Genomic DNA, 24,312 nt, shown 5'->3' on the forward strand with positions numbered 1-24,312 from the left:
GAAAAAACTAGCCTGGCTTTGTCAAAAGATAACGAAATCCACCTACAAGAACCAATAACACTAATTAACTTGTGAATATCTTGTTTGTTTAATATGTGCAAAAACTGAAGAAAGATATGAGAACAGTCTTAATCTTCTTACGTGACTTTAGACAAGAAAATAAAGGTGTAGTTTCCAAAAATGTTTCTCATCAGTAAGTAAGAAGTATGGGAGCAGAAGGTCAGATGTTTGTGTGTGTACACAGATACATGTAGACCATAACTGATAATAAGAATCACTGACCTACGTAACAAAAAAAAATCTTCACTCAAGATGTTCAGCTCAGTAAACCATTTATTCAAGTATTTCCAACTAAGAAATCTGAAATTATTTACAGTACATTATGTTCACTAGTGCAGGTCTGAGCTCCGGTAACTGAGACAGACTCAGACATGACAATACAGAACGTGACCATATATACAATAAATTTCACAATCCTTCATTTTCCTACCCTGTAAATACATTTTTCATCCCTCTTACACACACTCACTCAAACACACCTAAGTGCACACATGTACACGTACAAAGACACATACACAGTCTAACACCCTACGTCTCACGGAAGGCATAAACCGTTAAAGCCTTTTCACATCAAGGATGTTTTTCCCTGCAAAAAACTCACAAGAGAAATACAGCTTGGTTTGATGTATTCTCTAAAACTGCTTACATATCAGCTGGGTAGTGGAAACACAACCTGTACCATCACTACTGTTGTGAATATCAAAATATGGATTTTAGTGAACAGGGCACTCTCTGACCATAACTGAACTCAATGTATAACATTTCATTCAATATGTCAATTTAATAGGACAGTTTGAATTTTCCTTTTTCCCTCCAGACCACAGTTCCAGTCTTGACTGTAACTGGAGCAAGACTTTGCTCCGAGACGAGTACCTGTGGCTACACCTCATAGCAGATCAGTCCTGTGCAATGTTTCACACCTCACAGAGGACGATGGGGAAATCTACATGAATACAGGGGTGGTCGAGCTTTACAATTCCCTGAAAGACAAAACAAACAATATCCAAATTCAACAAAAATTCAGACAAAAACACTCCTCACTCGCATCATCATTTTGACCCTAACTCACCTGTGGAATCAGATTTTTCTGGATTCTCTTCAACTTGGACTTTTTTCTGCCATTTTTTGTCACCACTGTCTCCTCATAGAATTCATGGGCGAGGTCACCATCCTCATCGTAGTATAAAGAACTGCAAACACGGCAAGTTTATGTCAGAAAAGGAAGCTCAAACCAATTCAGAGTTTATTGAATATAAAAGGGTCAGTTCACCCAAAACACAAACTTTCTCACTGTGATATCTAGGCATGCAGTTTGTTTTATGTGCAGAGATTTTGAGATGTTCAACACTAATTACTGCCTCCTATGTCAGTGCTTATAGCTGTTACTGATCACTCACGACTCAAATACATTTCAGTATTTTAAATATTAGGTGTATTATTTTGTTCTATGTGCTTTAATGAGGTGTTTAAGTGTGTGTGCTCTCAATTTGTCCAACAGGTAAAATAAAGTTACTGAACTGATCTGCCTCTAAAACCCAGGATAACCTGCTGTGAACCTGGTTTTACTGAGGCTACTTCCTCAGAGGGAAGCATTTCCAAAGAAAACTGCTGATAGATACGTGTGTGGATTATCCTTAGGAACCAGGACATTATCTCTAAGAAAAACACAGCCCTGCCTAGCATCGCAAATGACATTCTGTTTGGGAATTTGGCGACTATGAACTGCAATTTTCCTGGTTCGTGTCTGCTCTGGGACCTTTGGTACATGTCATTCCCAATCTCTTTACTTCTCATTCTGCGTCATTTCGCTACTTTCAGTTTTACAATAGTGTCATAAAATGTCTGTATCATAAAGTTGTTCACTCCCATTGTATTTGAGTGTTGGAAACCTCAGATGTGCATGTCAAAACCTCAGCAGAAGAAAGGTAGGTACCTGCATGGCTACATAAGAAAACATTTTGTGATTTAGGTTGACCTGACCCTTTACCATGCCCCAGTGATGTTTTATTTACCTCCTCCTGGTAAAAACAAATGGTGTTGCATTTCTGGAACCTTTAAGTCGGGCCAAAGACTGCTCGTTCCCATCGTTGGTTGCATCACCTCCAGTGCCGCTGCCTGAGAAAGGCCAGACACCTTTGGCTTTGGATCCACTTCCTCCCATTCTCAGAGATAAGGCATAGTTAGACTCCAGTGAAAGCTTTCAATCTGGTTGGTGGCTCTCAATTCCTCACCAAAGCCAGGATCTGAAAAGTAAAAGTGCACAAAGAAGGGAGACACTCCCAGTCAGACTTCACTTTCACTGAATGATGGTGTTTAGTTGTATGACTACTCCACTGCCCACTGTAAAGCACCATTTGTTTAATGACTGTTGACTAGGTCTAATGCGTTTCTGTTGAATAGCTACAAAATCCATTATATTTAATGCAGTTTTATTGTTAATGTGAAAAATGCGAGTTTTATCCTGCAAACCTGAGTCACACCTGCTGACAAGACAGTTACTGACCGCCTTCTCGAGCTTAACATACATTTAAGTGCTATAAGCAAATAAACTCACCAAAGCTGACATTTCCAGAGCGTCACGTTTGTCTGATTACAGACTACTCCTCCGTTATGCTAATTCCTCAGGAAGCTAGCTAGCTAACGTCTGAGAAATTCAACAACCAGACTCTAAACGCACGCTATCTGATTCATAACTATAATTATATTTCTATATTAACTCATAGAAAGATGCTGTTTCATACCCACTACACGCTCTGTGTTTCGTAAAAGCGACCGCCTGGTATTCGGTCAGAGTGGCTAATAATAACTTGCTAACGGTACCTGCACGTTTAGGTGAGTTAGCCTGTTAGCTTCTGGCACTGACGCATTAGCTAGACGAGGCAGCGCTGCGTCTCCAAAACAAACACGGGACTATTATTGTCCTACACCCCAAAAACAACAAATAAACAGCGGTACCGAAACGTAGTTCCGATTAATATCCTACCGTAACACGCACTGTTAGACCGTCATGTCCTGTCATAACTTTTTACCACCAGCTATGTTAAGCTAGCGTTAGCTGTTTTGGTCCTTGCGATGAGGTGATCAGCTGATCAGACAGACCGGCGGCAGCTCAACAGTTAAAGCCAAACATCGTATCAAACTACTCGACACCATTTTTAATATTTAAATGTATATAATGGCCACATAGAAATGTATTTAACTGTATGACTAAAATTTGAATTGTTTTGAACACATAAGGGGCATGAATACACGGATTACTGCGTTAAACAGAGAAGATATTTTACTTTTATCCCCATAAGATATGTTAATAATCGTTTCTGTGTGATATCTGAAATAATACAAAAAGCTGACAGATCTGGTAAATTCTTTACTGAAGGCAGTGCACATTTGTCACACATTTTTAAGGTTGCTACAACATGGGAATTTGTGCATAGATGGATACAATGAAAGTAAGCTGAAAAACAGAGGACAAACATTTTCTCTGAGGACAGGAAAAAACACAGATATGAGGAATGACAAACAGCTTCCAGTGAAACACATGTATACCAATATTCATTCATGATTCCACTCGACCAAAGTGACACTGACACAGTTCTCCCTGACATTCATAATTGCATACAAATGTCCACACATAGGTCATACTCACAAAACTTCTTAAAAAAAAAAAAAAAAAAAAAAAAAGAAAAGAGTTGCACCCACTGAGGGTGTGGAGACAACATGGCAGACTTTTGAGACTGGGTCTAATGAAAATCCAAATACCTTTAAGCAGCCAATATGTGTTTAACTTTCTTACATGATAGCAGTCTGGACAATGTCAGTAAGTATTTTTTTCCATGGTATGGTGTTCAAGACCAGATTGAGAATCTAAAAAGGGCAGTAATGGCAAAAATAAGAGGAATGTAATTTCAAGGTGATTTTATGCTCAACTATAAAGCAGTTCTTGCTCTCTTTCAACTAATATATAACTAACAAAGGGATTTGTTTAATATCTTATAATGCTGACATTTTCTTTAAAGCTAAAGTGACATAGCTGAGGTACAGGATGATCAGATAGCACCCAAACAGGGGTACGACCGCTGTCTCATCTGCCAGTCTTCATCTCTCTCAACTCATTCTCTCAGGCACATCAGACTCTCCAGGTGTAAGGCACTTCTCATCTCTCGCATCATTTCACACGCACATTCGCGCTAGCTCTCTCGCTCTCTCTCTCTCATAGTCTTGCGCCCTGTCTCACTCTCTCGTTCACCGAAGAGGCGTTTTTGAGTTGCATTCTCTGGGGATCTTTGGATGCAGCAATGACTGGTCATCATCCAGCCAAGAGGTGCACGTTGAACCCCGGGCGCAGAGTGGTCTCAGCCGGGGGTGGAGCCTGCCAGAGCCTCCTGCATCTTAGTGCGGGCCAGAGCGTATCGCTGCACTATCTGCTTGATGTGCTCCTCTTCTTCACGCTGCAGGATGCGCAGGAAGTTCTTTAACTCGGGCATGGAGAAGGCATGCCACTGCACATGAGGAGAGAAAACCTGAGTTAGTGCATGTTAAATTCATAAACTAACCATGTTTGTGGGATGCAGTGCAGGGTTTGGATCTTTTATTCTTGTGTGCTTGTTGCACTCACATTGACTTCTCCAGTCTCGTTTTCTTTGAGCACAAAACTGAGGACTTTCTCACTGGGTCCAGTACACAGACGCAGACGGAGGGGGCGCTCATCATCAGACAGCTTACGAACATAAACTGAAGGAGAGACAAAAAGACACAATTTATTTTACAGCAAACAAATTTAGATGAGAAAAGTGTTAATAAAATGACAGGAGTTCAATGTAAATGTAATAAAAAGGAAGTAATACCCTGGTCATGACGCTCGCTGCGCTCAAACAGAGCAAACTTGCCAGGATTGTCCACCACAGTGAACTTTTTCAGTAAAGCTTCAATGACCTCCCGGGCAGAAGTGCGAGAGCTTATGTGCAGGTGCTTGGATGCGTCCTTTGGCAGGTAGAAAGAGGTGCGACGCTTCACTCCGCTGGCCTTCCTCCCTGCAGCGTCGTGACCGCCTTTCTTAGGAGGTGTAACCGACACAGGTCGCGCCAACTTGAACTGCACCTTTATGAAGCCAGTGTAGGAACCGTCTTTGTTCTGTTGAGAAAAAATTAAATCATTTACACTGAAAAGAAAAACACCTTCTCATTAAATGTGATGTGGTGTAATTTATCGATGCTCACCATGTTCATGAACAGATTGCTGTTGATCTGAGCGTTGTATTCCTTCACCTTCTGCTGAATGTCTGCAGTTGTCAACTCCTGCTTGCCACATTCAGTTTGTTCATCCTGGAGGGGACAAGTGAGAGAGTTACAGTGTTAAACCACCAGGTGTCAGTGCTCAACTCCAAACCACAACAAGAACAGGAGAGGGCGGTTGCAGAGTAACATTCACAACATGGACACTTGATACGGGAACATGGGTTGTAACATTAGTTTCTTAAAAGGGTCATGTTCTATAAAAATTACAGACATTAAAGATGCGTCATATTAATCCAGTCACGAAAACATGACCAAAGTGTTTGTGACCTCTGAGTGGAAGTACCGTTCCCAAGGGCAAGGCTTTCAAATGGGGAAATAATCTCATTACAACATGCTGCTGTTGTTTTGAAAGCATTTTATGTCTCAATGTTTTTCAGGAACTGAGAATGGCTGGTTTTATTGTGTGGGTCAAGTGGAAAAGAAAAACTTAAATTCAAGTGAGATCAAAATTTCATCTCACTACAACAATAAGTTGCTGTTCCTGAAGGATTGCTGGAAGTTGTTTATAAAAATATTACAAACTCTCACACTTTAATTAAGGTGTTGTTGTTAATTGACTCTCTGCTGAACTGAGTTATTTCTAACAGTGAGCACCAGTTGCATCAGACTCTCAACTTCCTGACAACGAAGCAGCGGCGAAAAACGATGATGTCAGCTCTGCCCAATCCTGTTCGACTGCTCTGATCCCTCGGTGTAGGAGGGCTGAAGGGAGGAGGGAGACTGAGAGAGGGGAGGGTGGAGGAGGGGGGTATGTGCAACTTGCAGCTGTTTGCAATGACTGCGACCAACGGTTCTGCATTGCATTCCTCAACTTGGTATTCCTGTATAAATAGCCTCCCCACTCAGGCTCCCGCAAGTGGGAGAGACAATGCCCTCCCTTGTTTCACAGACACATCCTGTGAAGTCAGCTGCCTCATCAACCGCACACTCTCTAGTCATGTTCAGTCATGTTTCAGTCATGCACATTTGGCCTCTAGTATCTATATGACCGTTAGCTTGACCGTTAGCTCAATTAGGCCTTTTTCCTGTGAACAGAATAACTGGCATTTCCTGAGTAGAGAGAAAACACAACATAACTCTGGGGCAGCACAAATTTATTCTCCATACTGTACTCCAGCTACTGGCAGGAGCAGGGTGTTTCCTGAGGAGTAAACCTCAAACATCAGTGTTCATACAGTCATTTGGATGGTGCTACCATTGGCACTGACATTTCTCAGTCATTTTGAATAGCTCTTTTTGAATAAAAAAAGGGGGAAAAGCCTCTATCTCATTTCAAAGTGAGATGAACTGCTGAACCTCAGATTGCCTAATAAAAAAGATGAAGTTGCAAGTGTTAAAAGGGTTGGTTAGTTTATAAATCAATGTCAAGCGGAACAAGATCAATAGCAGCAATCCTTAGGCAAATTGAAAGACTGTGGAGTTAATGCGCTGCTGTTAACTAGTCAATAAATCAATGTGCAGGCCAAGTCGAGCTTTCCAATATGGTAACAGTAGCAGGAAAATATGTACACCAACTGTGTCTCTGCATGCCCACAAAAGGAGCGTCATATACACACGGTGCAGAAAATGCAAACAACTTAGAATAAAAATGGCTTCAGCAGAGAGACAGAACCTGGTGAGCGTCAGTCTGTTTTATTGTAAACAGCATGTTTCTCAATAAAGAAACATGATAGCTAAGTGGGTGCGGGTGACAAAGGAGACAGAAAAATGATCAAATCCAAAAACATCCCATGACTCATCTGTGATTGAGAAATTAGTGTAAAAAACCTGCGAGACGAGTGAGTGAATGAATAGTGGGTGTTTCGGCTGGAAACTTGAGAAGCCGGTGTGCGTCACAAAGCATGACATTTTGGGTTGTTCTCAGCATGAGTTCAGCTGTGGGTCTGTGCTTGTTTTAAGTGTGTGTGTGTGTTGTGTGTTTTATGCCAAAACCAGCTTCTGCTCTGCCTTTGTTCCCAGCGCTGATATGCATTATTATTAAGTTCACAGGACTCAATCCATAAATCTGTTTACTCTAAACTGGAGGAACCAGAACTCCACCCCTTCACTTGGCAAGCATCCTCTGTGCTGGGGTGCCCTTGAGCAAAACACACACTCCCAAACAGCAACAGCAGCTCCACATCAGGGGTGCTTGCTTAACAACATCACCCTGACCCACGACACCCAAAAAGTAAGTGCAAAGTACCAGAAACTGTTCAGACAGAAAGCGGAACTATGGGGAGTGCTGCTTCATGAACTACCCATCACCCACCTCTCCATGCCCTGACTTCCCCTTTACATTAACTTCCCACTGTTGTTACAGCCCAATGTTATTTTCTTATCATAATTATCACCCATTCTCCGTCTCACCTGCTTAACATTTAAGTTAGGCTTCCGGATTTTGGGGAAGAAAGATGTCCGGGCGGTGAAGTACTGCTCAAACTCGGAGTCCGAGTCCTCCTCGCTGCAGTAGCCGCTGCTGGTGGAGCTGCCCCAGGTCATCTCGAAGGAGGGAGTTTTGTCCGAGCTGCTAGCCGCGTTTGACATGCTGACCACCGCTGAAAACAGCTTATACACGAGTCGACAACGGGAACTTGAGCTACTACGACTAAAACTGTTCAAATAAACCACTTTCAGCTAAATATGGTGAAGATTCACCGATAAGAAACCGACTAAACTGAAGTCTGGCTGGAATGTTCAAAATAACGGCAATTAACGGCAACGTTCGCTAACTTCAAATACAACTGGTCTCGCGGACGACGAAATATCTCTGATAAAAACTGTCTAATCGATAAAATCCTGCTGATATTCTTCCTCTAACTTAGCCTGCCGGCCACGTTTCCACTGTACAAACTCTGTCTGTGAGAAACAGGATGTGTATTCAGGCCCCCGCCCTTGCTGCCTCGCTTCCTTCCCCCCGCCGCAGAGGGGGAGGAGGCACCACCCAGGTCCGTTGGGTTGAGTTTGGAAAATACACAACCCGCCGCGATTGGACGGCGAGGGGAAATACCAGTCTCCATCCACCGACCACCACCACCCACACTCTCTCCCTCCACCCGCGGATGCTGCTGCCCTTTCCCCGCTGAATAAGTCATGTGATGATGGGCCAGTCTGGTCACACCACCCACAGCCATGGACATGTGAACTGTGAGCATTAAACATTATTTCTACAGCCTACAACCGAGTCAAGTTAATTTGAGGAAATAAAATGAAAATCACGTGTCTCTAAGGGAAAACAGGGACAAATACCCCGAGGCCCTGGATCACAAGGGCTCCCTATAGACCACCATTAAGCATGGAGATGCTACCACGCCTCGTAGAGGAAGTAAGGTCCTTTAATTAAGTAAAAGTACCTATACCTGCCACATGTAAAAATACAAGTTAAAGTCTGTAAGTATAATCAGGTGAATTCCCTTTGACTGTTATGTTCTTATTATATATTGTATCATTAGATTATTATTACTCATGCATTAAGCAGCATTTTACTTTTCCAGCTGTTGAGGTGAAGCTGATTTTTAGGTATTTTAAATGAGGCTGCAACTAATAATTATTATCGTTATGTATTATCAAGGAAAGAAGGAGAAGATGTGCTTTCAAGAATTTTTAACTTGTTAAATTTTATACAAAGGCACAAATCACCAGTAGCTACTCAAAACATGTGTGCAGTCTATCTTTAGGAATTTTAAGTCTCCAGCTCAAGCTGAGATAAATACACAGGGCCATTCTTTCAAACTTGGGAAAGGAGCCACTGAAGAGATTATTTGCCTGTTACAGGTTGAGAAGTCCTCCTTGTGACAAGTACTGAATTTTATGTATGTAATTTGTGGAGTGCCCCTTTAATGCCCTGTTCAATATTTTGATAATTGATTAATTTAACATTCACTGAAAGCAAAAATGACACAGATCTCCTCTTATCAGTATCAGTATCAGTCACTGCTACTCAATAAATACATTTTCTAGATTATGTAACCATAAAAGTCAGTGTTTCAGAGCTGCTCATACAATGATTCCAGTGAGTTCAATACTGTGAAATATAGACGTAGTTCCCAGTTTATAGCATTCGTAGTGAGAATCTAGCTGCTGAAATCTATAATCACATGAAACTTTCTTTAGTTTTGGCAAGAAAATTAACAGTATTTAAAGCTGAAATGAAAGTGTTTTTAGAGTAGCTATAATTTGTGACAAAAAGAATCCCTTTTACCAGAAACCAACTGGTCAAGACATTTCTAATTATCGTTGGCAACGTTCCTCACATGCTCACATGCGCAGGTCACATCCTGAGCTGTTAGAGCACTGGCTACATTACACATCACTGCAGTGAGGGTGAGTATTAGCAGATATGTGCTGGCAAGAAATACTTTGGAGCCTCCTAGTGTGAACCAATGAGTTCACATATGAAGTCTGCTACGCCCAGCTGTTCTTACATGGAGCGTGCAGTGGTGCAACTTTTAAATAGCACAAAGAGTACAAAGGTCAAAATTACAAAAAGATGCAAATCTGTTTTTTTTCATGCATAAGGAACAAAGTGATCTTGTCTTGTCTTGCATGTTTTTTGTCATTTATTTTTCGTAGCAGGTTGTTTTCGCAGGCTGATGTTTAAACATGTCACAGCAGGAAATATACAGGTGTTATTAATAAGATTAAGTATAGCTGTATTTTATTCAGGTGGGCCAGCTCGAGGGCTCTGACTCACCAGCACTGGCGTACTGCTGCACTCCAATATAACAGAGTCGTCATAAACTAACTAACAAGTTCCACCTGTGCTTATCCTGCTTAGTCAAGTCAAAATGCCTGATGTGTGAGAGGAACCTGGGCACAAAAACCCGAGCGCTGACAACGTCCTCATACTCTGTGAGAGAGTTTGCTGAAGTTTTCAGACTCCAGTCGTCCTTTGATAAGCATCAGCTGCTTGATAGAGTTAATAATAACCACTATCAAGAAACCAAAGCCTGCTGCCTTGAACAACTACTGGCCCGTAGCCTTGACTTCCCTCTTTATAAAATAGTACTGCAGTGGTGCAGAAAAGCATAGTGAGGACTTTTCTACCACCAAGATTTTAGAGCTAGAGCAGCTACAGGACTTTATATTTGCTGAAAAAGCATCTATCAAAGGATATAAGATCTTTTAGGACCCTGATTAAAGGTTTATCGTGTTTATCTGGATAGGGTAAATAACGTTTTTTACCACCTGCTATGTCCCAATAAACATCAACATTAAACTCTTTGCTACAGACCAGCAGGATGGTCCACAGCACAATAGTCTTTTGTCCCACTCAAATGAACATATTTTATGCTACGTCTCACTAAAAAATGTCATCTGATTTGCATGTATATGGGTGTAAAGAAATGCTCAAGCACTCTGCCAACAGATTTTTTCGCTGCAGTGATCAGATAAACTGAACCAGATCTTGCAAAAGGTGCTTGCTAACTTTGACAATTTGTATTTCTCAACAACAAACTTCCCCTGCTATAATCCCCTTACTTCCCTTTACAAATCTGATGTTACTAGCTGCCCCCACCCCTACCTGGTGCTACGCTGCATGGTCCTCCTTGGTGGAACTGGGTCAACAGGGCATATTTACTGCTGTTTACACTGGTTCCTGTTTTTGGTCATAAAACAATAGATTTGTTCTGTAAAGCATTTCAGCAGAGTTACCATGTAATCTAACCAGGTAGCACACAATGAACCTGACTGTAAGATGCAAAGTATAGAAGAAGAATATTAGATTTCTCACTCATTCTCTTATTTTTAATGGTAACTTTAGTGGCACAATATGACTCAAATTTCTTGATATTTAAAGAAACGTTATGCTACTATTTCACCTTGAAATAACAGATTCAAAATAATTTGGTTACTGTGTACATAGTCCTGTTTATATTGTTCATATTGTTTTACATATTTTATATATTGTTATATATTATCTTGTTTTATATCTTGTCTCATATATATCTTGCCTTTTCTACTTTGGCTGCTGCAACAATGTACATTAATACAGGATTATTTTCTCTTATCTTATCTTATCTTATCTTATCTTATCTTACCTTATCTTATCTGATGGTACACTGACTTGTAATAGGGAGATGGGACCTCTTTCATTCCCCTTTCTTTTCTGGACATGAGCTATTAGTTTCTACACTGCTTTTGGTACCCATAACCGAATTTAATGCACCAGCGTCCTGTAATTATCACCTGAGTCTGCTCTTGCCACTGCTCAGCAAACGTCTCATAGTGTTGCTTTAAGATCCTGTAAAAAGCAAGCAAACAGAGACTCCTACCTTTTTTGACTGTGGCAAAGCTGCACATGAACTACTGAGGAAAACTAAGACAGTCATGCTGCCAATCGCAAAGGTCCTTACCACATTTGTGTCTGTTTCTATGGTGTGCTCCACAACGCATGTCTGGTCGGACACAGAGCCTCGGTCCCAGCTGCAGTCCAACTGGATCAGGGCACGACAGCGGTAGTGGCATGTGAATTTACAATCTGTAAATGAATTCAGAGAGTCACCGCACAACACATAAATACATATGATTAAACTGCCAGTGGTAAAGATACATGTGATATTAGGGTGCAAATGTGAATGACCTCCACCGGCCGTTAAAGGTCACTTAAGTTGCAGTGAGTCTGCTTTTCCTTGTGATTATTCTGTGTGTATATATATAAGTTTCACAGCTGTGAAATAAAGCAAAGCTAAGATATATGCTTCATACTCAGTATAAATATAGGATTATTTATTTTAATGTATTATTTGATTGTGCTTTAATTTTCAGATTACAGTAAATAAGCATTTTTTTTGCACAGTATATACTTCAGACAAACCGCAGCTACATTTCAGTGGGTTTCAGTTGATGGAAAGGAAGTTGATAACTGCAACTCCAACACGAGTCTTGAGCAAGTTAAGCTTAAAGGTCGGTGAGTCGACCTTGTGCCTAGAGAATGGCCAAACCACCCAAACCACAGCTAAAATGCATGTTTAGTGCTGTTTTGTCTTCTTAAAGACTGTGAATGCTGTAGTCCTGACATTAAACCTCTCTGACAAACAGACCATTTATCTCTGCTGAAAGACAACATGGAGAGGATTTACCGCACTGGCAGATCAGGCAGATAAATGTATGATTTCTCAGTCAAGCAGCTGAATACAGGATTATTTCCTCTTTGGGCCTGCACCTTCACCAGTGGCCACATCTTTTGTTTCAACCAGGTTTCCTCTTTCTGTCTATCTTGCTCTCATTTCTGATCATGCATACTCACAGAGGCAGTCACACATGCACACGCCCTGATGCACAAACAGCCCACAAAAGCCGACTCACTGACACACCGCAGGCTCTGCTTGTAAAGGCCCCAGATGAAGTCTCCGCACAGGTCGCACCATGTGGGCTGAGCGTGGCTGCAGGGTTGGAAGTTGTGTCCTTCTCCCTTCCCCTCCAGGAGCTGGGGGTCCTGGGTGCTGCTCAGGACTCTGATGATGCCGACCCGGCTCAGCAGGTCCGGGACCTTCCCCGGGCTGATCCTCAGGGCGTTGGTTCTTTCCAGGCGAGGGGGTGAGCAGGGCAAACGTGTGCCCGTCAGCTCTATCTGCTCCGTGTTCGCACGCAGGTCACGAAGCTCGATGAACTCCCCCCAAGACATGGTGTCACTCAGAGCCTGTCGTCTTCCATTATCACTGTCAGGAAGAAAAAGACACTATAACAGAGTGCAACAAGCCAAAGATGCTGTTCTGAACATTTAAAAGGTGTGATCTCAAAATTACAAGGTGTTGTTCACTTTGTGAGTTAGGGTCACTAAGTGAGTGTTGATGTTTATGTAGTGGTTTTGACTGTGAATTCTGAATGTTTTGTTTGTCCTGCCCTGGGAAAAGGTAAAAGGTAAAAGACAAAGTGGCCCTATAGATTCAAGTCAGTTTTTCTATATGGAAAAAAGCACCCTGAACCTTTATTTAAAGAGCAAATAGCAATACCATTATCTTAAAATAGCTGCACAGACAGTAAAAACAAGTACCTGAGTAAAACCAACACAAAAATAAAAGTTTAATAAAACTTCGCTGTAAATGTGTATCATCAGCTAAATATACTTAGAGCTTCATATGTACTTATTCTACAGCAACAGCAGCATTTACATTTTGTCTGATTTAATACCTGATTATTGTCACTGATGCTTTAACATGTGAACAGTACTTTAATGTTACAGCTAACTGTAATGTTTATGCTGTTGGACAGTTTTTGACAATACATCATCATGAAGATCGTTTTCTAAACAGATCCTATGTCTTGTTGGTAAAATCTTACTCTGTAGACTCACTATGTTAAATGAAGGTTACAGAATAAAAAGTACAATATTTCATTATGAAACGTAGTTAAAGCAGCAAAAAATGAAAGTACTCAGTGCAACAGTAACTGTACATAGTTACATTCTATAGATAAATGTTACGTAATGTTCGTTTGTTTTGCTTTAGACCATTTTCATGAACAGTAGACATCAGACAACACTTTATTCTCATTATACTGTATTTTTGTAAATGACGCTGACGCTGGTTTGTCACTTAACGTACTGTATTAAAGTGATTATATAATATTTGACAGTCTGGCCTAACATAAGAAAAGCGGGGTTTGATAACGTGATGTAGCACAAACACTGCAACGTGTGATGATATGAACTACTGTACTACTTAAAATCAGTGGAGTAGAAGGAGTAGTTCTGATTTCTCTTTAAGTAAAACAATTAAAGGTGCGTTTACGAGAGCTCGGAGCATAAATACTCAAATGTTTAGTCCAAAACAGCACTTTTGTTGAATTTAACACTTTTCAAACTTTAAAGTAAAAACAGTTTTCAGGCCAACTTACCAAAAACAGGGGAGAAAACAGCGCCGTGGTAACCGCTTTGTCTCAAAACCTCTTCCATCCGAGAGAGAAAAACTTTCCGCAGAAATTTCTGACAGTTTCCAAGTAACGGAGGTGTGCAGCCTCGGCTACATCTCTGGAAATAATCTATCATCACCGACCGGCTGGTAACAGTTAACGACGGAGGCCCAGCTTTGACGGAAATGTAGCCGGTAACATCAGCCCAACAGCGGCACTTCCCATGGCACTAACCATCTTCTGATTTAGTCAGACTCTTGCTGTAGGAGGAAGCGGCCTATCATGAAGAAGAGAGAGTGAGATGAAACTGAGCTGCACCGACATCCGGAATGTTTTCACATAGGGGGTGCCTCTGAGTCAGGAGAACAGCCATAAGTGGGCGTGCAAAGTCCCCCACCCCTCCAACCACTGTCATTGAGTGTGATGGATCTGGGTTTCAGTTACCACAGCAACAGTGACCTAAATGCATTGAAATAAACCGCAAAACTTTAAAGTAGAAATGTTCATAATGTTTAAACTCGCAGCCGCTTCCACCATCTGATTCTGATTTCTGACTTTCCAGCTGTGTTTTATTACATGTCAGACTCTGCAGAAAGTCAACAACACAGCAACACTCAGGGAGGGTGAAGTCTGAACATAACCAGCAGGAATATTAACCGCAGATTCCTCAGTACATTAACTAGATGAGTGAGTCTAATCTGAACGCAGAGAGTTCAGGTTTCTCACTCACACACACGAGGTGCTTGAAAGTACCTACAGCACATACCAGGGTTCCTCTAGCAATGGACACAAAGACAGAGTTAAAGGAGTCGTTAAAGCATTTTTTTTATTTCTAAGAGTTATAATCGAAGGAACAAACATTGTAGTATTTAAAACAAAAAGAAGATTCCTTATTTACAGGACTGCAGACCTGCATTATTCACATGTACATCTGTTCTCCTCACGTGTCAAGAGTCTCATCTCTCTTCTACCACCACACTGCAGTGTTTCTACAGTTTCTCTTTCAGCTGTTGCTGTTCAGGTCCCTCTGGATCTTCTCTGTGGCCTCGGCCATGAGCTGACAGGCTTTCTTGTGTTTGGGCCAGTGCTTCACCTGACACTCTCTGCAAAAAGAAAACAAAGAGGCAGGTGAGACTTTATCTCTTTGTTTGACCAGCAGGAAAATATCATACACACATGCTATACAGACATCATTTTATGTCTGTACAGCATGTTCTGTCCCAGGTTTACCTCCACAAGGGGGCGTCAAGAGAATCTTAGTCAGATTCCCAAACCAAACCAACTCAACCTGCTCTTTTCCTAAAGGGGCAGCCGTTCTATCTCAAAGGTTTAGCCTCAGAAGCTAATTTCAGCAGCTCATCTCCACAGTCTTATTCTTTCGGTCATTACCCAAAACTCATGACCATGGTTGAGGGTTGGAAAGTACATCAGCCTGTAAATTGCAAAGCTTTGTGAGCTTTGCCTTCAGGCTCAGCTCCCCTCTTCATGCGAGTCCAGTATCTGTCTAAGTCTTACCTGTGGCAGTACCACTCTCCCTGACATCGGGAGCATCTCTTTGCAGCCTCTTTCCCACAGGATCCACACTTTGGCTTCTCAGGGAGTAAACTCTCCATCACATCCAAGTTGTACGTCTGTGCCAACCTGGTAAAAACAATTAATTATCTCAATAATGGTCAAAGTGCAGATGAACTGAGTAATTTCTCTGTAACTTCAGTGCTGAGTCAGACCAGTGTTTTTGGTTTCACCTCTGTGCCTGTAGTCTCAGGTCACTTTCTGACGGGTTGAATGTTTCTTTCACTTGATACTTTGCTATTGCCTTCCACTTCCCACAATTCTCACTCACAATGTTGTTCCACATTTCTGGGATCTATACACAAAGAAAAATGAGTGTAAATGTGCTGAAACATCGTTTCATGCAGAGATTAGTGTGTAAATGTGTGTTCATGGTGTGTACCTGCTCCAAAATGAGCTCTTTTTTTGGAGGGGCTGGGTCTGTAACCGCCAGATGAGCCAGGAAACGCTGCAGCTCCACCAGGTTTGGCAGCTGATCGACCAACACCTCTGTCAAGAAACTTCTGAGCTGTGGCACATGAAAAATAAACCCAAATTAATATGGCAACAAGTCCCATAATATTAACCTCATCATAACCTCATCCTCATCATAATTCACAATAAGTAAGAAAACAATGTGATTACAGGATGATGCACAAGGCTCTCTGGTTATATAATTAATGTAACAGGAAGAGGATGAGAAAATGTAGAATAGGAGGAAACGTCTCAGTCAAAACAACCCTTGGAAACTGAACCTGTGTTCTAACAAGTGAGGAGATCAGATATGTTGTTGGAGGACAATGATCTGGCATTCACACACTTCCTTAGCTTCAGTTTACAGCTGATATCCAGCAGGAAGGAGGAGAAGTTGACTGAGCTGAGTGAAAATCAGGCTGCAAGAGCCTCAAACCTCACCTTTAGGAGCTGGCTCTTGTTGAAATTGTTGAAGTCATATTTCCTCTGGCAGTCTTCCTTTAGTAGCAGATTGTAAAGGGAAATCCAGACCTGGCCGTCCAGTTTTGTCATCTTTAAACGGTCCTCTGCAGGAATCTTCTGCCATTTGCTGTTAATGTACTTCTCGACCTTGCCTACAGCGGGAGACAGAGGCAAAGGGCAAAAACAGACATAATTTAAACAGATGTGAGAATGTAAAGACGTATTTGGTACACAAGAGATGTGATATACCTTCTCTGAAGCGACTCCAAGGGCTGCAGTCGATCAGCTGGACCAGCACACACGGCATGTTATGGGTGCACAGCATGCGATTGATAACACTGATACTGTAAAGACAGAAACATACTCTCCTTTCATCAGCTGTCGAGATGGCACAATTGGTCAATTACTCAATTAGCCAACTGACAGAGAAGTAATCTGTAACAATGTTGATAGGTGATTGCTCATTTACATTTCAAGCAAAAATCCTCAAAATGTTTTCTGGTTTCAGCTTCTCACATGTTGCTGCTTCATGTCATTGCTAATAGAAAATCTCTGGGTTTTGGATCATCGATCAAACAAAACAAGCAATTTAAAGATGTCAGCTTGGGTTCTGGGAAATAGAAAGCTGCAGGTATTGGGTATTTTTATAGGCCAGCCTGGAAGTTACTATCACTCTGGTTCCCTCAACAAAAAGTCATTGGGACTTTTCCATTTCCATTCCAAGTATAAATACAAGTAGGTCAATTTTCGTGTTTAGCATGATGACATTTAATAGCCCTGATGACCTCTGTAGTCTCGTTTAGCCACTCGTTAGCAACTGCCTGTAACATCTCAAAACAAGTGAGGTATTTACTGACATATTTTATATATGAGAATATGAAGTGAAAACCTCTTGAGCCTGTGTAAACCACAGAGAGTGTTTCAGCCATCTAACCAAAAACCCATTCGAAAAACCCATCAGCTTTGGGATGAAGGAACTGAAACTGCAAAAATGTTGACTCAGTTCCGGGTTATAGGACTTAATCCTGCAGCACTCTACTGTGACAGGCATTTTAAACTGTTTTCTCATTTTTATAGACAACAACAATAAATAATATAGTCAGCTGTAGGCACAGAGTCTATTAAAAAATGCAATGATTTAACTTAAAGTGTGAAAGTGTGCCTAAACGTGTGACAAGTAAGGCTCGGAGATCAGTAAACTTCTGATCTGTGAGTCCGGCTCAGACATGGCTGTACCTGTTGGTGTGATCTGTGACGTAGCGCAGCACAGACACAGCCTTCAGGGAGATCTCAAACTCCAGTGCAGCGCTCTGAATCTGTAACTCCTTCACCAGGTAAAAAGAAAGACGTTACTCATCAATTTAACTGCAAGGAAGACTCTTCTACAATGTGTCAAACCAAAAAAAGAAAACAATAAATCTCAGACTGCTTTACCTCTGTAGAAGATGCATCTGTTTTCCCTGTCAGGTTGTGTTGGTCAAGAGCTGCAGTGGCTTTACTGGCCAGCAGGGTGAGTTTACGGTGGCAGTAATCCACCAGGTCAAGAAGAGAATCATCTGCTGCCTCACATGAATCCTACACAACACACACACACACACACATGTCTTTTCAGTCACACTTAAATGCTATTTTATAGAAAGAATGAGTCTACAGCGCCTTGCTGTTGTGTACGTACTGACCTTATGAAACATTATCGTTTCAAGCAGGTTTATTATTGTGGCTTCGTGGTGGATCTAAGGAGGAAACGTAAAACAGCACTTGAATTCAGTTCTGAGCGCTGCGAGCTGATCATCATTTTACACTCACCACCATGTAAAGATGAAATGTGTTGTTGGGGTTGAAGTCCTGCAGCTGACATAAGATGGGGAACACTTTCTGCTTCCACACTTCGACGAGGATCATCTCATAGACCAGGACGGGTATCTAGAAAGAAAACGAATAATGAATAATAAAGACTCGCTTCACAAACACTTCTTGTTTAAATATCATTACAGAGGTGGCGGTCACCTTTCCATACGACACCAGGAGCTCCTTGACGAACTCATCGTGCATGGCAGAAGCGTTCAGTATTGCCTGCATGTTAAGTTTCTCAATGTACTCGTGCTGTCTGAACCACCTGTCAACACACAAAGTAATAATCATGGACAGAGAACTAATCAACTATTTTGATGATCAGTTAATTGCTGAATATCTTCTGGTTGCAGCTTCTTGAGTAAGAAGATTTTCTGTTTTTCTCTGTTTTGTATCATTGTAAACTGAATAGAGTTGTCACCTCAGGAAAGCGATAGACATTTTTCACAAACACTTAAATGACTTATTGAGAAATAAATTGATAGTAGAAAAAAATCTTAAGTTTCAGCTGCACATACCTGACTTCCATACACATTCAAAACCAAAAAGTTTTTTTTTTTTTTTTTTACAGGATAAGCCACAGTAGCAGGTGCTTCTCAAAGACTGACCAACCACTCATTTAGTATATTTAGAGTAGACTAAAATGGAGAATCAGTTGGATATGAACCACTTGATTTAAGTCTGATACTTGAGTCACAATTTTATTTCCTTGAGATTTTCTTTGGGTCCTTTGGGTTAAAAAATAGAAATAGGGTTGAAACAATTAGTTGAATAATCAGTCTATTAACAGAAAATTGAAGTGCAACAACTTTGATAATCAATTTAAATCATTTATCAGGGAAAATCATTGATCAATAACTACTTCTGCGTTTTGAAATGTGAAGATTTGCTGCTTTTCTGTTTTAACCCATTATTGCAAATTGAATATTTTGGGGTGTTTAAGATGTGATGGAAACTATCTACTATTTTCTGACTAAATTAATGATACATTACCTGAAATAAATTATATAATTATAGATATTTAGTGACAACGACTTATTTGATCACTTATAGTGTTTACGTGTGTTAATCTAGTTCTTTAGTGTTAGCTGGTTCATGTCGATGTTACCTCGCAGAGCCCACTTCCTTCAGAGGGAAAGTTTCCAGACTTTGAACAAACCCCTCCGCTTCGACAGGAAGAATCACCGACGTCTCCATTTCGTTAGAGGAAACTACTCGACGAGCTAACAGGCGGAAAAACACGAATTAATCTCACTATCACTCCGGTTGTTCTGCAAGTTAACTTAACCGGTGTTAGCGTTTCCTGCGGTTACCATGGTTACTCCAAACCAAGCGCACACCGAGCGCAGGTGCCGTTTTCCGCCAGAGGGGGGCGGTACATCTCCGAGTAAAATCGACAACTAAGCCTGAGAATAGGACGGTATAAAAATCTATCTATCTATCTATCTATCTATCTATCTATCTATCTATCTATCTATCTATCTATCTATAAATACATGCCTAAAACTTTCGGACACTGCTGTATATAACCAGATAAACTGAGCTAATATAAAGAGATTTAAGACACACAGTCACACTGTGTTATATTTACTTTATTAATCACATATTTTCTTTTCTACAGCATTAATAAATATCACCTCATCCTAGATACTGATCCCAGTGCTTTATGAAAAGCGTATTAATATAACAAAAATATACAAAATACTACTTCACTTTAACTTGTCTTGGTTGTTCCAAGAAAACTCTCCCTTTCACTGAAGGCATCTTTGGTTGAGGCATCTCTGTATGTCAGTCAGGTGGCTGTGTGCACCACAGAGCTGTTTTTGTTTTCAGTTCATATCACATCACTTCCAGCACACCACGATGTTGGGATCGTTTTCCAAACGTTCGTCCAGTTCCTGGTAACTCATCCCTGTAGAATCACAACACCACCAGCCTGGTTAATAAACATAACATCTGACTGTGGACAAACTCTTTTATTCTTTTATTTCTCTGCGATCAGCAGGAGCTTTAAAACCTGCCTGTTTTGCAGCAGATCTCGTCATAACTGTGACAACCGGTGTAGAGTCGAGGCGGCCTGCTCCTCTCGTCGCGGATCACCTTCACCGGATATTTCTGCAGCCGTCGAATGAGAGACTTCATCAGTCCAAACTGGATCAGCCTCCTGAAAGGCAACGCACAGCATGACACACCTATAAATAAATGTCACTCCGACCTGGTTTATCAAGAACTGATTAAGGTGAATCGCTGACCTCTCATCAACCCTCTGAAGCTGCTGCGAGTAGCGAGAACAAAGGTCTCGGACTGTGGTTCCTGGACTCAGACCACAGTACAGCTGGAACACATCTCTCAGACTGGCTCGCTTTTGACCTGAAAAAAAACCTCACACAAATAAATCACAAAATAAAGGAAAAAACACTTGAGTTCAACAATCACAACCCTTATTTACCCTGTTTGGTGACGTAGCCGAGGCACTCCTCCTGAATGGACTTGTCGTCCATGAGGCTCTGGACCTTGGGGGTGGTGCAGTACACATTGGAGTACTGCATTTTGAGATATAAGTTAGATATACATTAATATTTTGAGAATAAGGTAGAAACAAATCATAATATTTAAAGAAAAAAACAACTTATTTTTTAGTTAACAGGTGAGAACAGTCTGTCAGCTGTTTTTATTTTAAATATTGTCAGTTTTCAAGCAAAAGTAAGATTTAATTATAAAGACCACAGGTGTTTTTTTCTTACTGTGTCCCTATTATTCCATCATAAATAGTAACAGATGCACACCCGCTTTGTGAGTTTTGTTTTGTACCTGGAAAATAGACACCAAGGTGACAACACCATAATACCTGTGAAGGAAAAGGAGGCGTTCAGTATCTCTCTTTGGTGTTATTTGTAAAAACACAGACGCACACACACACACACTCACACCAGCTGCATCATGTCTCAAGTCTTGCATCATTTGCAGCCAGAAAATGTGATAAAAGTGATGCTTATCCTGATGTGCTGATGTGAGTAAACCCGCAATGACGTTTGTCAAGATGTGGTGGTGGTGGTGGTGCGGATACTGTACTGTAAACAGAGAATAATCGATGGGTGTGTTCTAACGCCTCTGGTGAATGTTGCCCTTTGTTCACTGGAATGTACTCACAGGAGGTTCTGCACTGCAATACGAACAAGATTCAGCTCTACATCCGCTTCAGCTGAAATCTTCTGGATGTGTCGAAATCCGTCGATGTAGGGCAGGATCTGCAGGGAGTGAGATATTATACATATATATACTGGTTAGCCACAACATTAACACTGGAAACGTGTTTTAATGTTGTGACTGATGGGTGCACATTACTAGTTACCTGTAATATTATTAATTATTACAGCAATGAGACCTTATTGTATCAATAAATCTCACCCCCGTCCTACTGCTTCTGCTTCCTTTCACCCATAAAATATTGGATGTGATAGACGTGTTGATATCACTTCATGCGCAGCTGATAACAGACTTCTAACTACTTCTTAGAATTTCTACATCCTATCTTATCACCGTATTCTTCGATATCGGCCACGTGGCTGCTGAGGGAGAAGATCTACCTGCTGAGTGGTGAGATCCCACTGAGATTTGATGAAGTGATCTTTACACTGCGTGAAGACGGGAACGTCGTACTCCTGTACGATGGGGGGGTCCTTCCGCAGTTGGATTAACTTTAAATGGATGGTGTTAGAGTCATCTGAAACACAGACAAAAGAAAAGTTTATCTCTAAATTTCACTGTGGACCCTGTCTCTATTCTCAGTTTCAAAATTGAGTGTAACAAAAAGAACAGCTGAACAAGATGTTTTCTACTAACACTTCCTCAACACAGTTTTATCAGGACCGTTTCCTGTAACAAACGCACACATAATTTGCATCTAACCACCTCTGTTATCATTCATGTGAAAGAGACAGTTGAGAGACAAATAAAACCGGAATATGCACAATAAAATCTGAGACCATACCAATGGGAAGGGTGCAGGCTCCTGTGGCATTGAGCTCCTCTAACAAAGTCGACATGATGGGTAAAAGTTTCTGCTTGCTCTCCTCATTGGAGATGAAGCCGCTCTCCAGCTGCAACACAAGAAAACAACGAGATTTTTAAGGTCGAAGCAATCACACACAACAAAGACAGATGTAAAAAAGCATCATTCACTACCTCCAGAGTTGTGAGGTACCCAGACAGCTTCTTGACAATCGGCTCGAGGGCGCATGTGTTGGTCTGGGCATCACAAACGAGGCCGAGGTTGAACAGGAGGGCGTTTCTGCTGTACTTTTTATGTTCAATGCACACAGGACACCCGATTAACTTTTTTCCCATGGCAGTGCTAAAACAGATATAAACAATCATGACAATGAAGAAGAGCAACATATCATTCTCTTGTAAATATAAAAACACTTAATAAGGGGGAAAAATCAAATCAAATCAATGGTTTATGACAAGGAGACAGAAGTGGAGTGTTACATTACATACACTGTTATTAATTTGTTCTGCAGTTCTGGCTTGGTGATGATATAAACCTGAACTGTGTCAAAGAGCTCCCGTGAAATGTATTCCTCTGGGACCTGTCAGCAGAGGACAAAGAGACACTGCATGATAACATACATCCTATAAGACTAAGAAGATAATCCACTGTGCATTTGCAGGTCAAGACTATGACAATATATAGAAGGATTAAATACATGTTTACTATTAATAAGATAAACTCAGGCATAAGGATGCATAGGCTGACCCAGGACAATCTGTCCAGCTGCTTGTGTCTAAAGGCAACAATGCATCATAAGTAGTAACACTATTGGAGGTCAATTTATACAACACATAAAAGCACTTTTAAGGTATGATCGAAGTCCATGCAGTGATGTATTATTTATTTATGATTCAAAACATTTAGTCAGTTATCAAAATAGCAGCTGATTATGTTTCTGTTGATCAAACTAATTGTTACAGCTCTCTGTTGTATTAAAGTTACAAGACTTTTGCCAGAAAGTGAAGTAAGATACACCTCTATGATCAGAGGTTTTAGGTTTATAGTCACCTCTGATACACTTTTGTAAAGGTGATCTGTATACTCAGCCTTATATGCTGAACATAAAGCTTTTATTGAACCTCTGATACTAAACTATATAGTTACTATAGCCGCCCTACTGTTTCACAATAAGGATAACCATAAGAACTATCATGCTTGTAGTGACTAAGATTATTAATAAGACAAATGTGGTCATATTATTATTGCTACCCTGGTTAAACATGTTGAACTGTGGCTCTGAGGCTCATTTTACCAGTATATACTTACCTGATATGTTATCTTTGGGCCCAGAGTGGGGTGAAACTCACTGAAAAATATGCACTCTATTCGAGTGGTCATGCCCATCATAGACTTTTTAACCAGGCCAACCTTACAGCAGGAATTTTACCAACAAACTACAAACTTTAACCAAGCTAGTTCAGCTAAGGATGATGGTCTCCTCCCCTGCCTTCCCTGTTTAGCTACAGCTGTTATTTAGCAGCTAGCTGGTAGCTAGCTTCAGCTTTACCGTGTAATAACGAGCTGGCGACTTCCTGTAATATAAACTCAGCAGTTCTAACGTCTGAACAACGTCCTAGAAAATGTGTTAGTAGTTAGTGCACTTAACAACAGTGCTGTCGACTTGATAACAAACTGTTCAATAAAGATACTCGACACTTTCATGCACACCAAACAACAATACGGATGCCTTCAGGGGAACCTCGTAAATTACTCTCGCTAATGCGCAGATAGAGG

At 41.0% G+C, this 24,312-nt stretch overlaps 4 protein-coding genes across 8 annotated transcripts; all 4 read right to left on the bottom strand.

Moving 5' to 3' along the window:
- Nucleotides 1-315: 315 nt before the first annotated feature.
- Nucleotides 316-3,276, bottom strand: tusc2a (tumor suppressor 2, mitochondrial calcium regulator a). Of its 4 annotated transcripts, none has more exons than XM_018699593.2 (4): nt 3,044-3,276; nt 2,073-2,303; nt 1,130-1,250; nt 316-1,040 (listed from the first exon to the last, which is right to left on the bottom strand). In XM_018699593.2, the coding sequence occupies exons 2-4, from the start codon at nt 2,219-2,221 to the stop codon at nt 975-977; spliced, it is 336 nt and encodes a 111-aa protein (XP_018555109.1). In that variant the 5' UTR covers nt 2,222-2,303; nt 3,044-3,276; the 3' UTR covers nt 316-974. The 4 variants fall into 4 exon arrangements, with proteins under 4 accessions (XP_018555109.1, XP_018555111.1, XP_018555112.1 ...); XM_018699595.2 differs by lacking the exon at nt 3,044-3,276 and adding an exon at nt 2,881-3,035; XM_018699596.2 differs by lacking the exon at nt 3,044-3,276 and adding an exon at nt 2,802-2,820.
- Nucleotides 3,277-3,414: 138 nt separating this feature from the next.
- Nucleotides 3,415-14,491, bottom strand: LOC108899247 (ras association domain-containing protein 1). 2 transcript variants are annotated; one of them, XM_018699589.2, is made up of 7 exons: nt 14,172-14,491; nt 12,642-12,994; nt 11,690-11,814; nt 5,277-5,381; nt 4,905-5,190; nt 4,676-4,791; nt 3,415-4,559 (listed from the first exon to the last, which is right to left on the bottom strand). In XM_018699589.2, exons 2-7 carry the CDS (start codon nt 12,958-12,960, stop codon nt 4,413-4,415), a joined length of 1,098 nt encoding a protein of 365 aa, XP_018555105.1. In that variant the 5' UTR covers nt 12,961-12,994; nt 14,172-14,491; the 3' UTR covers nt 3,415-4,412. The 2 variants fall into 2 exon arrangements, with proteins under 2 accessions (XP_018555105.1, XP_018555106.1); XM_018699590.2 differs by lacking the exons at nt 11,690-11,814; nt 12,642-12,994; nt 14,172-14,491 and adding an exon at nt 7,704-8,261.
- Nucleotides 14,492-14,986: 495 nt separating this feature from the next.
- zmynd10 (zinc finger, MYND-type containing 10) lies at nt 14,987-19,976 on the bottom strand. Its single transcript, XM_018699635.2, has 12 exons — nt 19,633-19,976; nt 18,681-18,789; nt 18,480-18,596; nt 18,353-18,406; nt 18,108-18,248; nt 17,910-17,998; nt 16,923-17,017; nt 16,653-16,825; nt 16,141-16,266; nt 15,932-16,053; nt 15,702-15,827; nt 14,987-15,289 (listed from the first exon to the last, which is right to left on the bottom strand). Exons 1-12 carry the CDS (start codon nt 19,719-19,721, stop codon nt 15,190-15,192), a joined length of 1,341 nt encoding a protein of 446 aa, XP_018555151.1. The 5' UTR covers nt 19,722-19,976; the 3' UTR covers nt 14,987-15,189.
- Nucleotides 19,977-20,098: 122 nt separating this feature from the next.
- Nucleotides 20,099-24,271, bottom strand: nprl2 (NPR2 like, GATOR1 complex subunit). The gene is made up of 11 exons (XM_018699636.2): nt 23,845-24,271; nt 23,025-23,116; nt 22,710-22,878; nt 22,516-22,624; nt 22,112-22,248; nt 21,675-21,772; nt 21,336-21,372; nt 20,974-21,067; nt 20,777-20,894; nt 20,546-20,688; nt 20,099-20,436 (listed from the first exon to the last, which is right to left on the bottom strand). The coding sequence occupies exons 1-11, from the start codon at nt 23,923-23,925 to the stop codon at nt 20,369-20,371; spliced, it is 1,146 nt and encodes a 381-aa protein (XP_018555152.1). The 5' UTR covers nt 23,926-24,271; the 3' UTR covers nt 20,099-20,368.
- Nucleotides 24,272-24,312: the final 41 nt, after the last annotated feature.

This window comes from Lates calcarifer, linkage group LG8 (genome assembly GCF_001640805.2).
Source record: "Lates calcarifer isolate ASB-BC8 linkage group LG8, TLL_Latcal_v3, whole genome shotgun sequence".
Lineage (NCBI taxonomy): Eukaryota > Metazoa > Chordata > Actinopteri > Centropomidae > Lates > Lates calcarifer.

Excerpts from the sequence above, each read along its gene's own strand:
- tusc2a (XM_018699593.2), bottom strand. The coding sequence starts at position 2,221 with ATGGGAGGAAGTGGATCCAAAGCCAAAGGTGTCTGGCCTTTCTCAGGC. Across the intron at positions 1,251-2,072 it reads TTTGTTTTTACCAGGAGGAG|TTCTTTATACTACGATGAGG; the intron begins GTAAATAAAACA and ends CCGTGTTTGCAG. Across the intron at positions 1,041-1,129 it reads AGAAAAATCTGATTCCACAG|GGAATTGTAAAGCTCGACCA; the intron begins GTGAGTTAGGGT and ends TTTGTCTTTCAG.
- LOC108899247 (XM_018699589.2), bottom strand. The coding sequence starts at position 12,960 with ATGTCTTGGGGGGAGTTCATCGAGCTTCGTGACCTGCGTGCGAACACG. Across the intron at positions 4,792-4,904 it reads CAGCGAGCGTCATGACCAGG|TTTATGTTCGTAAGCTGTCT; the intron begins GTATTACTTCCT and ends TCTCTCCTTCAG. Across the intron at positions 4,560-4,675 it reads ACGAGACTGGAGAAGTCAAT|TGGCATGCCTTCTCCATGCC; the intron begins GTGAGTGCAACA and ends CCTCATGTGCAG.
- zmynd10 (XM_018699635.2), bottom strand. The coding sequence starts at position 19,721 with ATGGAGACGTCGGTGATTCTTCCTGTCGAAGCGGAGGGGTTTGTTCAA. Across the intron at positions 16,826-16,922 it reads TTGGAGTCGCTTCAGAGAAG|GCAAGGTCGAGAAGTACATT; the intron begins GTATATCACATC and ends CTCCCGCTGTAG. Across the intron at positions 15,828-15,931 it reads CTGAGACTACAGGCACAGAG|GTTGGCACAGACGTACAACT; the intron begins GTGAAACCAAAA and ends TGTTTTTACCAG.
- nprl2 (XM_018699636.2), bottom strand. The coding sequence starts at position 23,925 with ATGATGGGCATGACCACTCGAATAGAGTGCATATTTTTCAGTGAGTTT. Across the intron at positions 22,249-22,515 it reads AGCCTGCACCCTTCCCATTG|ATGACTCTAACACCATCCAT; the intron begins GTATGGTCTCAG and ends TCTGTGTTTCAG. Across the intron at positions 21,773-22,111 it reads GGGATCTCACCACTCAGCAG|ATCCTGCCCTACATCGACGG; the intron begins GTAGATCTTCTC and ends CACTCCCTGCAG.